The sequence below is a fragment of the Ziziphus jujuba genome, chromosome 4, assembly GCF_031755915.1.
Source record: "Ziziphus jujuba cultivar Dongzao chromosome 4, ASM3175591v1".
Classification (NCBI taxonomy): Eukaryota; Viridiplantae; Streptophyta; class Magnoliopsida; order Rosales; family Rhamnaceae; genus Ziziphus; species Ziziphus jujuba.
In genome coordinates, this window is record NC_083382.1 from 19,803,204 (window position 1) to 19,816,719 (window position 13,516).

Sequence of the window (13,516 nt, forward strand, 5' to 3'; positions counted from 1 at the left end):
GGTTTAAGGGTTAAGACTTGGCTAGAATCAAATTTGATATGATTTGTAGCAACAAAATCAATTATCCATGCACTTTTAGAAATAGGTTTAGACATATTTAAAAACCCACCACCTTTTTTTGCAGCTACTACCAATTTCAAGGCTTCTGTAGCAAAATCATTATATGTGTTTATTTCAATAATTCAATGATAGAGGATTTGTTGGAATTCCTTTTTCATAGATCACGACTCTGATCCCACCACTTTAGGAACCCTAAAAGTTTTAAACATCAACTCTTGGGATGACCAATTTGATTATAATGATCGCATTTCTATGTGGACTTTTCGACACCACTAGTAAGCCTCAAATGATTAGGCTTAGGCTTTGTGCGATCCTATCAGTTTTGGTTAGACTTATTTCAAGCCACCATGGTTGAAGCTTCAATGTTTTCAAAGTTCACAATTCAAGCTAGTATGACGTATTTCTTCACGGTGAACCAAAGTATAGCATTCCTCCAATTCTAGGATTGATTATTCACATAGTATCTCCGCACCTACTTGTTCAAAATCACCATCTAATATAGCACGAAATATATGTACTCCTAGCCATTATATAGCCTTTCCATACACTTTATTATCATCAGCATCCTTCATGACCACTTTATCAAAATGGTCCAATTCTCAAAAAATTTTGGTCAACTTTCGTAATGCTCAGATTATAAAAAAATTAGCCATAGATGTACTGAAGGAAGAATCAACTTCTGTTGTGCTGAAGAAACAATCAGTAAAGTGTTTGGTAAATGATATTAATAAAAGTATTCTAAGGTGTAAAAGTTAAAATTTAATAAAAGTATTCTAAGGTGTAAAAGTTACAAATAAGTGCTTAGCAACTTATTAAAGTAAATTGTTGTAAATTTTATAATTGCTAAAATGGACATAGTGTATATAAGTTATTCTTTTTTAAAAAAAAAAAAAGGAAACAAAAAATTTAAATTGAGTTATGTTATAATATTTAAAAGAAAAAAATACAATAAACCAATACTTTTTGAAAATGCGTAACTTAAAATATTTTTAAAAATATTTTATTTTGATAAAATGTCAGAAAGTGTTAAGTTAAAACATGTGATTTTTTTATTTTTATTTTTTTTGGTCCAAATCTCAATTTTAAAACTAAATACTTAACAAGCAAAAGATTATATATATATATATATATATAACATCTTTTTATAATGTTAAAGCAGTTGATTCATATTAGAATTTTCATTTAAGTTTTTATTTAGAGAGTTTTAATTTGAGTTTGATTTTTTGATAGAATAAAAGATAAATATAATTTGGTATTACATTAATTAATTAAGGGTAGTTTAGAGATTTAAGTTTATTTGCCTAATTATAAAATAATCGAATTTTAAAAATCACCCAAAGACCTAATTTTAAAAGCTGCTATATAGCTTTCAAACTTCTTAAATAATCAGCCTTACTATAGTTTTATCAAATACCTAAAAGGCGCAAAATTCCTTATAATTGGTCCTGGAAATCCTAGAATCATTACCAAATGAAGCCAAAGAGAGATTTTCCACTTTATTTGGCTTTGAATGCCTTTTGGTTCAATGAGAAAACCTAGTAATTGCTTCCGTCATAGAAGGCCTTTAAAAAGCCATTCCAGATTACATGGACAATGGGTGAGCATAGATACTGCTTCATAATTTCTAGTGTCATGGACATCACTAACCATCCCTTTACATCTTGATTTTAGCATGCCACTTTTCATATCCATCTTTTGATTCCGAAGATGGCTTCACCTTACCATGAATATTCTTGTTTTTTTCTCTTTCAACAATTTGCATATCTATCAGTTAGGACCATCCTCATCTGATTTGATGACGATGATTCTAAAGTTAAAAATACCTTCAGATCAAAAAACAACAAGAACTGCTTTTGTTCCTAATAGTTCAATATTATTTTCACTCATGATAAATTCACAACAATTTAACTTCAATTTTGCAAAGATTCGAATTCACAAAGAGAAGAAAAAAGAAAAAAATGGAATCAAAGCACTAGCTTTTATATCAACATAAAAAAGTATATTTTTCATTCACATTACTTATAAATGAAATAGTACATGAACATATAGAGAAGAGCTCCATGCTAAAGGTCAACTCCTATAATCTATTTACCTTCGGTCCTTAGAGTCAAGGTAATGTATATTTTTGCAACAATGTCATCTCTAAAAAGAAACAATTATGAAGGCTAATTACAAGGATATTTGAAGGATGATTGATAATGTATCTGATATTTCAACAATATATATAGCCTTTCTACCATGTGGATGTCCGCATGGTTTTTCTATGTAGATATAAAAAATGACGACGGCTTTTTAGATTAATGTTTTGCAAACGCACATAAAAACAAAATATGGCTTTTATAAAAAACCGTCATCTTTTCTAATATGTGCACAAAAAAACCGTGCACGTATCTACATGGTAGAAAAATTATATATACATATATATATATATATATGAAAATATATATAGTCACTCTCAACTTCCTTTATTAACCTATCTTTGAATATTTTTAATGGTTGAGATTTAAAAATGTATTTGGTTTTTTTATAAGTATACTAAAATATTAAACCTTAACAAGGGGTGGGCTCAATTTTATACCATTCAGTTTTCTATCAAATTTTGCACTGAATTGACCACATCGATTTCGATTGGTTGACCAACCAAACCAAACCAAACTGATATGCACAATGTAACAAAAATTGAACCAAACTGAAAATAATCAATCAATGTTGGTTTTATGTTCAGTTTGGATCTCAATTCTAAGAGAGACTGGGAAGCTGAAAAACAAAATCAAAATTTAGAGGTGAATGAGTGGGAATAGATCTGAGTAGTGATATTTGAAAGACTAAAACTTACTTTGATCACCAAAGGAGTGGTGATTGGAAGAGAGAGCTTCAGTTTTAATGGTGAAATATGATAATATTCATTGTTGGCAAGTGGTCTTTGTTGTTTAGATCTAGTAATTCGTGAGTGGTTTTCATCGTGGGTGGCAAAATTTTAAGATAAGGACCTTGGTTTGTGAGATCTAAATGTGGATGCTAGATTTTAAGCTCTGTTACAAGATCAGATGAGACTTTGGGCTTGGATGGTATCATCTTCTTTGAAAAAATCTAAGGTAAAGAAGGGCTGGTAAATGGTAACGGGGGAGGCTGCTGACTCTGTTCAATATCCATTTGGAGGTGAGGGCTAAGGTTTTTTTTTTTTTTTTTTTCTTTTTTTCTAATTTCAAAATCATTGGATTTTTTTTTTTCCTTCTAAATCATAATAGCCAATTGATAATTGAATTTAGGGTAGAGAAATTTGGAATTTTAATGTAGTGTGATAGGAAACATGTAACAAAAGATAAAATCCAATATAAAGCTGCTATGTAGATAAATAATTATAATAAAAAAAATTTTAAAATCATATATGCATATGTATCGATTTGGATTGGGTTGGGTTAGTAAAACAAAATCCAAACCTACAAACTGATCCGAAATTATCAATTATTTTAAACAGCAAACCAAATCGAACCATTATGCTATGAAAAAAAAAAGGAACAAATCCAAGTCGAACCATTTGATTCGGTTAGACTCATTGGATTTGTTTGGATCTTGCCCAACCCTAATTTTAAAAAGACAAAATAAATATATAAACCCTAAATATATATTTAGATATTTGATTTTAAAAAAATCCAAAGGCTACAAAAATAATAAAAAATATATAAAAGTGTATTAATAAAATACTAATTATATATATAAGAGATTTGATAAAATGCAACTACATATAATATAACAAAACTACTTGCTGGTTTGAGCACAAAACTTAATTGAAATTACATATGTAGGTTCAAATACCCAATCTTGAAAGGAAGTATAATTGAAAGTAAAATGAATGGATCCTGAAAATGCCTCAAACATTACCCACTCTTTTTTCTTTTAACTACCCAAGGAATACAGAGGGTGTGCTTAAATTTATAGAGGAAGATGATGAAATCTAAATGGCTGCGTTTTGAGGCTACAAAAAACACTAATAAGCATGTTTCCATTAAAAACGAAAAAAAAAAAAAGCCATAATCGACATGTGACATTGAAAATGGACTAATCTTTATAAATATATTTAGACTACAATAACATTATAATGTAAAAAGAGGGCGTGATTCAACTTCAATGATGATTGCCTACGATACTGGCCTAGTTTTCTTGGCATGAATGGAGTTGATCTTGAGAATTCATGGGTTAAAATATGGACAGTTTTCACCGTATTATTTTGAATTTCTATTTTTTCAATAAATTAATAGGAAATCTAGGTTCAAAACCTAATTGGTAAAATTTTGATAGTTTCCATTGAAATTTTCAATAGTTCTTAAAAATTTTCGGTTTATATATATCCATATAAATTCCTTCATATTTTAATAAAAATTTCAATAATATTTATTGATATTTCCAAAATTCTACCAAAATTTTTTGTAATTTTTTAAAATATTTATTAATTTAATATTTTATTAACAAAATTTTAGAAATCTTATTCATATTTAAATTTAAAATATAGGCTATATATTTTAACATAAATTAGTTATATATATATAGTATTTAGGTCAACGTTTTTCATATTAAACATATAAAAATGAGAAAGGGAGCAATAGTTTTCAACCACTTAGGATACATTTGGTTTGCAGAAACAAGATAGCTATTTCATATGTTTATTTTTTCCTGCATTTTATACATTTATAAAATTAATAATAATTATTACATATGAATAGATAAACCTCATTTGAAAGAATACATATTTTTTAATAAAACTTCAGAATTAATATTCATGTATTCTAATATGAATAAACTTCAAAACTATGCTTAGTTTGGATTTAGATGGATTATCTTATAGAAAAATACATAAATAAATATAAAAATTAAATTTTTAATAAATTTAAACCAAATTTGAAATTTTTTAAAACAAAATAATATATATATATATATATATATATATATAAACTAAAGCAAATTCTAGTTTGACATTATTACTAAACATATAAATAATAATAACTATTCATTTTCTATTTTTTTATTTCTATAAATAATCATTCCTATTTTATATGAATGGTCCCTTAAGGAATTTTATATACTATTGAAATGATATTTATAAATGACAATATAATTATAATAGTTGCATTATATATTTTAATTAATAGATAATTTTATGAGATATGTAGTTTTTGCATATTTTTTTAATAATATTATATGTATATCAATTAGCATTTACTATAAGTCCAATAATTAAAATATATATATATATATATTCAATATTTTTCAATTTCTACAGTAATAATGATAATTAATTAATTAATTAAGCTAACTTTTCAATAAAATTCCATTTTTTAATATATATATATTTTGGTCATTTTTTTAAATGTTTTTATCGATTATGTGAAACTTTTAATATTTTTATAAATATTTTTATATTTTAAACATTTAAAATTTCAATTGATATCGATTTTAAATTCTTCTTTATATTAAATCTCATCTATTATATACATATATATATATATATATATATTATTTATTTGTAAGACAGTTACAAATTCATAGAAAGTATCTTCTAATCTTAAAATAAAAAATATAATGACCTTCTAAATGCTCAAGGAAAAAAAAAAAAAAACTAAAATTAATTGCCACATGATGCTGAAAAATGACCAAAATTAAAAAAAGATATAGAATTTGACAAAACAGAGAAAGAATTAAACTAGAAGGGAAAAATAATAGAGAAACAAGTAGAATTGAATGAACAAAGGAAAGAAAACAGTTGAACATTGAACAGGAGAATAGTCAAAAGGAAATTCAATATTATCATAATCGATTAATTAATAGAGTTCAAAAAATCTCTATTTATAATAAAATATCATAGTAATATAAAAACCTAAAAACCTGAAAAATCCAAATAAAACAATATAAGGGTGTGTTTTTTTTTTTTTTTTCTTATGTTTATTGTAAGTGTGTGGTAGATGTTATTGATTAAGTGTTTAGACATTTTTGTTTGTTTACTCTCTTTTAATATCTGATATATTAACGTTTCAATAATGTATCATATTGTAAAAGACACTAAAAACCTTGCTAAAACGAGAGGAACACCGGAAAGGAATCAGCAATCGAGAGAGAGAAAACGAGAGAGAGAGATCATAGGGTGAGATTAGATTGGAGAGAAAGAAAATGAGAGAGAGAGAGATCAGGGAGATCGACACTTGGAGAGAGAGAGAGATTGACGATTGGAGATAAAGAGGAAGATCGGTGATCGGAGATTGGACGGAGAGGGAGATCAGAAATCGGAAAGAGAGAGCAGGAGATTTTGGGGAAAAATAAAAAATAAAAAATAGCAAGCACGTTAAGATCTTTCATTAAGATAGAGCGAGAAAAAAAAAAAAGAAAAAAGAAAAAAGGGTTCTTAGCTTTTTCTGTTAGCATAGAAACATCTTAAATCAACTATTAGGTTAAAAAATTAAACAAAAATAAAACGTCTTATAAATTAGAAAAAGTCATAATAAAACATGAAAGCGAAAAACAAACAGGTTAATAATAAAAAATAAAATCTTAAATACTTATTATTCCTATTCTCGATCGCCACGTCAGTATTTCTATCTTCTATTATAGTTCAATAAGAACAATTATACTTTGTATGTATTTCTGTATTCATTCTTTTTGTGTCAGTTTATGATCATGCCTGCACTTTATGTATAAGATTCTAAGCTTATATTCATGAATGTATACTTCTGAAAAGACTTTAAGAGCACGGGTATCGACTTTTCAAGTTGGAGGATTAAGCAAAAGAACATATACAAATACTGTTTCATTTTCATCTATAGCCACTTGGCCAATAAGACCTAGTGCCTACGAGTAGAAGTAAAGGTTCCCCTTATACTCCATTTTCGTGTTTTTTTTTTTTTTTTTTTTTTTTTTTTTTTTTCCTGCTAGAAATAACTGCTTGTTTCCACGTGTCAGAACGAAATGGTCAGGGCGGCGAAATGGTCCTTAAAGACCTGATAAAGAAGTGCTGAACAAAGGCCAATCATCATCGCCAAGAATTTCCAAAGGACACTGTTGTGTGTATATATATATATATATATATTTATATATATGTATTCTCGTAATTGTGAAATTTTTTTAATCATATTTTGAATTGTTTTAAAAACTGTTTTTGAAAATGTTTTTCAAATACAAAAGAAAAATATGCTAACATGATAAATGAAAAATGTGAGATCTTAATTAATAAGATAAATCTAAAATTTTAGATAGACCTTCACAATTTATTATTTGTAAATTCACGAATAGACGTGTATGATATGTAATAAAAGGAATTTCTGTTTTCATATTGATTTCAAATCTAGAGAAAAATATACTTTTTAATAGAAAATTTTAAACATTTATTAAACATATTCTCGTCTTATACAAATAAAAAAACACATGTTTTTGAAAAAATAAATAATTTCAGTTATTTTTTTTCTCAATCATTAAAGCAAAAATATATATATATATATATATATCTATAAAAAATGATTTTTTTATTTTTGTATTTTATTCTTTTTATTGTTTATTATATTTTAAATAATAACTAATTTTAATACATATTTAATATCCATATTTTTTTATTTAATACCCATATTTTAAAACAATTTGTATATTGGTTATGTAATTTTGCCGTCCAATATTTAAGTGATTTTATACATGTTCCTTTATTTGGTAGAAGTGGATTGGAGATTGTCGCATGCACCTCGTTAGTTGCTTCTGCTTTCCTTTGAGGTAAATATTGCAGCTTTTCAATAATGAAAGCCATTTTGTGCAATCTGAGAACAGGATATTGCCTATCCTTTCAGTGAAACAGCAACTCTCTTTTCACAAATGGACATGGCCAATTAATTACCAAGGCATACTGACGTCTCACTTATTCGTGTCAATATGTCAGATCGTCCAAAAGGCTGTAACTAGCAAGGTTTGGCTTTTGCAGCATTCATATTGCGCTTTTGAAAAGAGCACATTAATAAATATCATAATTAATTGAATTTTCTTTCTTTTTATTTTTTGGGAATAATTAATTGATTTTTCTTGTGATCACAAATGTGTTTCAGCTTAGTTTTACTACTGTTCCCCTCATATTTGTGAGATGTATATGTTTCGTAGGAAAGTTGGGTATGAAGAAAAAAACATGGGTGGAGGAAAGTTGAATGAGCAAGGATAATTGAATGTCCAGCTTAGATCATCCCTTCACTTGAGTCCAATACGTGATTGATTGATAATGGCACATACTGTTTATTGAAAAAGAAAAATGAACAAAATAGGATTTTTGTTGAAGTTTAATGGAGAAGTTTTTTTACTGCTTTTACTTTGGTATGGCGATCCAGACAGGAAAATCCTGGTTTGGGGCGTCTATAAATGCCTTTGAAAGTAATCACCAAAATACTTTTGTTGCTTTGCCGAAAAGGATAGTTTATTACCAATTTGCCCACAGTTTCTTTGTGAAGTATGTGTAGCACAAGTTTGGCTTGAGATTGGTTAATTCTCTACTATCCTCGTCACGATCTTGGCTTTGGAAATAAATTTATCAAACGTTTTATGCATGTCGTACAGCTCTATTCTAGGTATATGTGAACCAACTTAAACAGATCGAGATTCATCTTGTTCCAATTTAACCAGAGACATTAATGTATACGAACATGAATCATTTTCAAATGTTTATCAAAATCCAAACAATTTAAATTTGATAGGATGTTTTTTTTTTTTTTTCTTTCTTTTTTGAATCTCAATGTATTATTAATTTACTAATTTCATGTTATGTTAGGACTTTGAATTTATTTGCTTTCAATATCTATATATATATATATATATAAATATAATTTTGTTATAATGACTTTTACAAATTTCCTAAGAGTACGAATTTACTCATTAAAAGAAGATTATATGTAATTGCAATTGTACATGTATAACCATGTAGGTTGATCTCACAAAATTCTATCATAAAATTCTATACGATATTATCAATATTTAGATATACTTTAGAATCCATAACAATGCGAACAAGATAAATCATATTAGTTAATGGATTGTTCACAGTGATGCACAATTACAATCCATTAATATGTTAAGAAAAATATTTTAGATAATATATATCATAATTATTAGGTGTTGATATAAATATATATATATATTTTTTGAAAAAAAATATATTTTAGTAATATCATAGGTATTAGACTGTAGTCATTTATTATGCGATATTGATATTACGACATGAGATTATACAAAGTAATAATAGATTAATTTCTCATATATATGTATTAATATTTTAATTAATTTATTTAATATTTATTTTTGATACGAAGACATATAAAAATATAGTTAGTTGCCATATTTAAATCTAGATATGAAAGTGATTGTAAAATGATTTATACATATATATATATATATATATATATATATTGAATAAAATTAACGATTTATACGGAGATTATGAATATTAATAATAAATTTTTAATAAATAAATTATTTTATTTTATTTTTATAAATAAATGAGTTATTTTAATTGCATAGATAAATATGCAGAAAGGGAATACATTAAAGTGCTTATTCAACCAGCATCTTTTATTGTTTTTTTGCTGTGAAAATATTTTTATTCAACCTGCATTTTGGAACCCAAGAATTTGTTTTTCTATATATATATTTTTTAATTATTATTAGTATTATTATCTCTCTTGGTTTTCGGAAGTATCTTTATGGGAGTACAAAACGTAAAAAAGGGTGCTGAGAAAGTGAAACCACACATATCTTAATAGTGGAACTATGAAAAAGTACAAATAGAAATAAATCAGCAAAGCTGTTAGATATCATTATCAAAAGCCTTAAAAAGAGAGTGGGTGGAAGAGATGGGCTATTGAGAGTCGCCTCTTTATCAACCATAATTAATCATATGTAATTACCGACAATTCTTATTATGGAGGGCCTTAAAAAAGTTACTTCCTGTAACAAAGTGTTTTGAGAGAGAGACGGTTGGGACTAGAATGGTTAAGATAGGGGAATATGACTTGCATATATAAGTTAGTTCTGTAACTTGGTTTCGTTATATTCTGGTTTTGTTGGGCTGAGACAGCCAAAGATCTTTAATCTCCTACCTGTCCAACCCTCTGACACTCTGCAGAAGCATCAACGGCTCTCATAGGGCAAAGGTATAGGAATTTCTCTTTTGTATATCTCCACTATCCTACTTCTTCTCTACTCATTTTTTTGAAGCAAACAACAAAACCCACTGATTTGCCCTTCCCATTAGTTTCTTCCAAAAATCATTTTCAGAACTACCACTTTTGTTTTTCTCTGCAGTTCCACTTTTGAGTTTTCTTTCTTTCATCCTTTTCTTTGTGAACACCTAGTTTGTGGTTAAAATTTAAATCCGATATAATTGTTTCCCTTTTGAAGTTTTTTATTTTAGAAAGCTTTTGTGCCTAAAACAGACAAACATACCAATCCAATCCAAGTTACCATGTGCTTTCATACAAAACAGATAGGTATGTACAAGTTAGCGACAAATGTTCAGCAATAAGACTGGAATTAAAATTTTGGGTTTTTGGTTTTCATTTTCATTGTGGGTATTGGATTTTGTGGGAATTATTGGGGTTAGGAATCTGGAATTTTTGCAAGTGGCAGGGTATTTTTGGGATCAGCAGTCATGGCAAAAGTATCGGCAGTAGCAGATGAAGAGCAGCAAGTAACAACGACAACAACAAGAAGTGGAAGAGAGTAAAAGTAAGCAAACCAAAGAGTGAGTACACCCTCCAAGAAATCAAGAAAAACTTTTGGAAGCAAAAATTCAGAAAGAAAAAGAGAAAGGTCTAGGAATCTGGATTTCCAGAGGAATCCACAGCACCCACTAAGACCTATCCACCAAATCAAAAACCCAATTCCACAACAACCAGAACATCAAAATCTTGAAACGTACAACCATTATGAACACCACCTGCAAATTCTCGAAAACCAACAAATAAATGGAGAATCCATAGATTCCCAACAAATACCACTTTTCAACAATCAAATTCTTGAACAGACCGCAGATTATGCGAAGCAAAGACAGAGAATGGGAATGAAGAGCGTTGGAGGAGAGATTGTGCAAGTCCAAGGAGGTCACATTGTTCGATCCACTGGAAGAAAAGACCGCCATAGCAAGGTTTACACAGCCAAAGGACCTCGAGACCGGAGGGTTCGATTATCAGCTCACACTGCAATCCAATTCTACGATGTTCAAGACCGATTAGGCTATGACCGACCCAGCAAAGCTGTAGACTGGCTCATCAAGAAAGCGAAATCCGCCATTGACAAGCTCGCTGAGCTACCTCCATGGCACCCAACTGGCAGTACCACAGCAGAACCAGACCCTAACACTGGGGGCTTCAACGAGATGTCCGTTGCAGCAGAGCAATCAGAGTCTTCTGGTTACAATTTCCAGCTTCATAGACACTTGGGTGAGAACCCAGATAACGATTCGAGATTCATCCCACCTTCGATGGATTCCGACCCCATTGACGATACCATGAAATCCTTCTTCCCCACGAGCTCGGCTTCTTCATCCATCAATTTCCAGAGCTACCCACCTGAGATAATCCAGAGAAATACAATTCCGACCCAAGATCTTGGCCTCTCTCTCCACTCTTTCCAAGATCAAACCCCTCCAAACGACCATAATTTTTTCTCGGGTACGGGGCATGTGGGATTTGAGACCAATTTTCAGAGAATGGTGGGGTGGAACAGTGATACCGGAGGGACTGGAAACAGAGAAGGAGGTGGAGGTGGAGGTGGAGGTGGGTTTGTATTCAATGCGCCGCCATTGTCAGAGCAATCACTGTTTGGGCAAAGCTCAACAGCGGCATTTGCTCAGAGGGGAACCCTTCAGTCCAGTTTTTCACCATCGATTCGAGCTTGGGATGATCTTCCAGTAGCCGCTCAGAGAACGCAGCCGATTCAACAATCTTCAATATTTGGCACCAGATTCGCCTCAAATGGTTTACCCATGTTCTGCATTCCAGCGAGAATTCATGGTGAGGATGAGGAACACGGCGTGGTTTCAGACAGACCATCGTCTTCTTCCTCTCCCAATTCGACTCACCGCTGATTCCAAGTCTTTCTTCATTAGGTACCCTCTTCAAAAGCTCAACTTTGTTATTTCAGACTTTCCTCATCTTTTTCTCTCATTTATTAATGATTTTTTAGAAAATAGATTCCAAGAAAAAAAAAATTTCCCGCGATTTGGTACTTGTAAAACAAAATTTCCCATTACTTTATTGAGCAACTTTTAAAACAAAATTTCCCATTACTTTATTGAACGACGACTTTCTTCATAGCCAGAGCGTACATAATGTCTTGTCCATAACTTAAATGGAAACTAGTACTGAAAAAATATTATACATATTATATTCTATGGACTGACTGTTGTTTTTTTTCTTTCATTTTTCTTTTTCTTTTATTAATCTTTTCCATAGATCTTATTAAAATGCAGAATCTAAATCAAGACAAGAAGAAGAGATTCCAGTCGATTCAATGGTTTACAGAGCGCATAAGCATATCTGGTTTGGAGTATCAAATAATTTTTTTTGCCTTTATATATATATTTTAATTTGATTCCCACGTTTATTTTATATCTGATACTGCATTACTGTTTATTTTAAGTGGTTTTTTTGGCCTAAACTTTTGTCTGCTCTATATCTTTCAATTATTACTTAAATATGAAACTTATAACTTGGATTCCGTTTGTTATGGTTCTTGCTGTGTCTCTGTTATTGTTGGAACTTGGGAAACAAGTAGAATATTACTACTTGTGAGTCCCACATTTTTTCCTACCTCAAATTCCGATTTGAACAAGAACAAAGTGGAGTAGGTCATTTTAAACTTTTTTTTTGGGGCCAAGCTTCCATTCAATTGAATTAATTAAAATAATATATTTAAAAGCGAAAAAAAAAATAATTGAATTTATTGCTAACTGGATGTTGATTTTTCATTGGTAATCCCACAAGAGGAAAAAAGGCTCAAAAGTTTTTTAATATTTTTGGTTCATCCAACCTTTGAAACTGAAAAGGAAATGGTATGAAAATGCATATATTAAGAAGAAATTGTTCTATGTACTCAAAGTTCTTAAGACAACCAAAATGATCATCCCCTTTGTTAATTTAATGTAATGTTTTGTAGATACTTATTGACATAGATTCTGAAGTTTACTTTTAAAGCTCAAATATGGTTTCTGAAACTATTTGGACAGTTTTCCATAAAGCTCTTATCCAAAGTTAGGAATTGTAGTTTCTCTATATAAACTCTTTTAATGGGAGCTGACATAGTTTCTCGATAAGCTCTTCTTAAAGAGCTGAGGTTCTGAAGAAGCAGAAATAAAAGTTGTCCTAAACAGGATCCCATTGTTATTTTTCTCCTTCATCATTGTTCTGCTGCCCAGGAAATTTTTATTGTCCATTATGTTCTATATATT

General features: G+C 29.4%; 1 protein-coding gene across 4 annotated transcripts; it reads left to right on the forward strand.

Annotated features, from left to right (window-relative positions):
- Positions 1–9,941: 9,941 nt before the first annotated feature.
- On the forward strand, positions 9,942–12,795 carry LOC107417178 (transcription factor TCP4). Of its 4 annotated transcripts, none has more exons than XM_048472731.2 (3): positions 9,946–10,556; positions 10,696–12,175; positions 12,522–12,795. In XM_048472731.2, exon 2 carries the CDS (start codon positions 11,123–11,125, stop codon positions 12,152–12,154), a length of 1,032 nt encoding a protein of 343 aa, XP_048328688.1. In that variant the 5' UTR covers positions 9,946–10,556; positions 10,696–11,122; the 3' UTR covers positions 12,155–12,175; positions 12,522–12,795. The 4 variants fall into 4 exon arrangements, with proteins under 4 accessions (XP_048328687.1, XP_048328688.1, XP_048328690.1 ...); XM_048472733.2 differs by having other exon boundaries at positions 9,946–10,220; positions 10,670–12,175; XM_048472732.2 differs by having other exon boundaries at positions 9,946–10,220.
- The last annotated feature ends 721 nt before the right edge of the window (positions 12,796–13,516 follow it).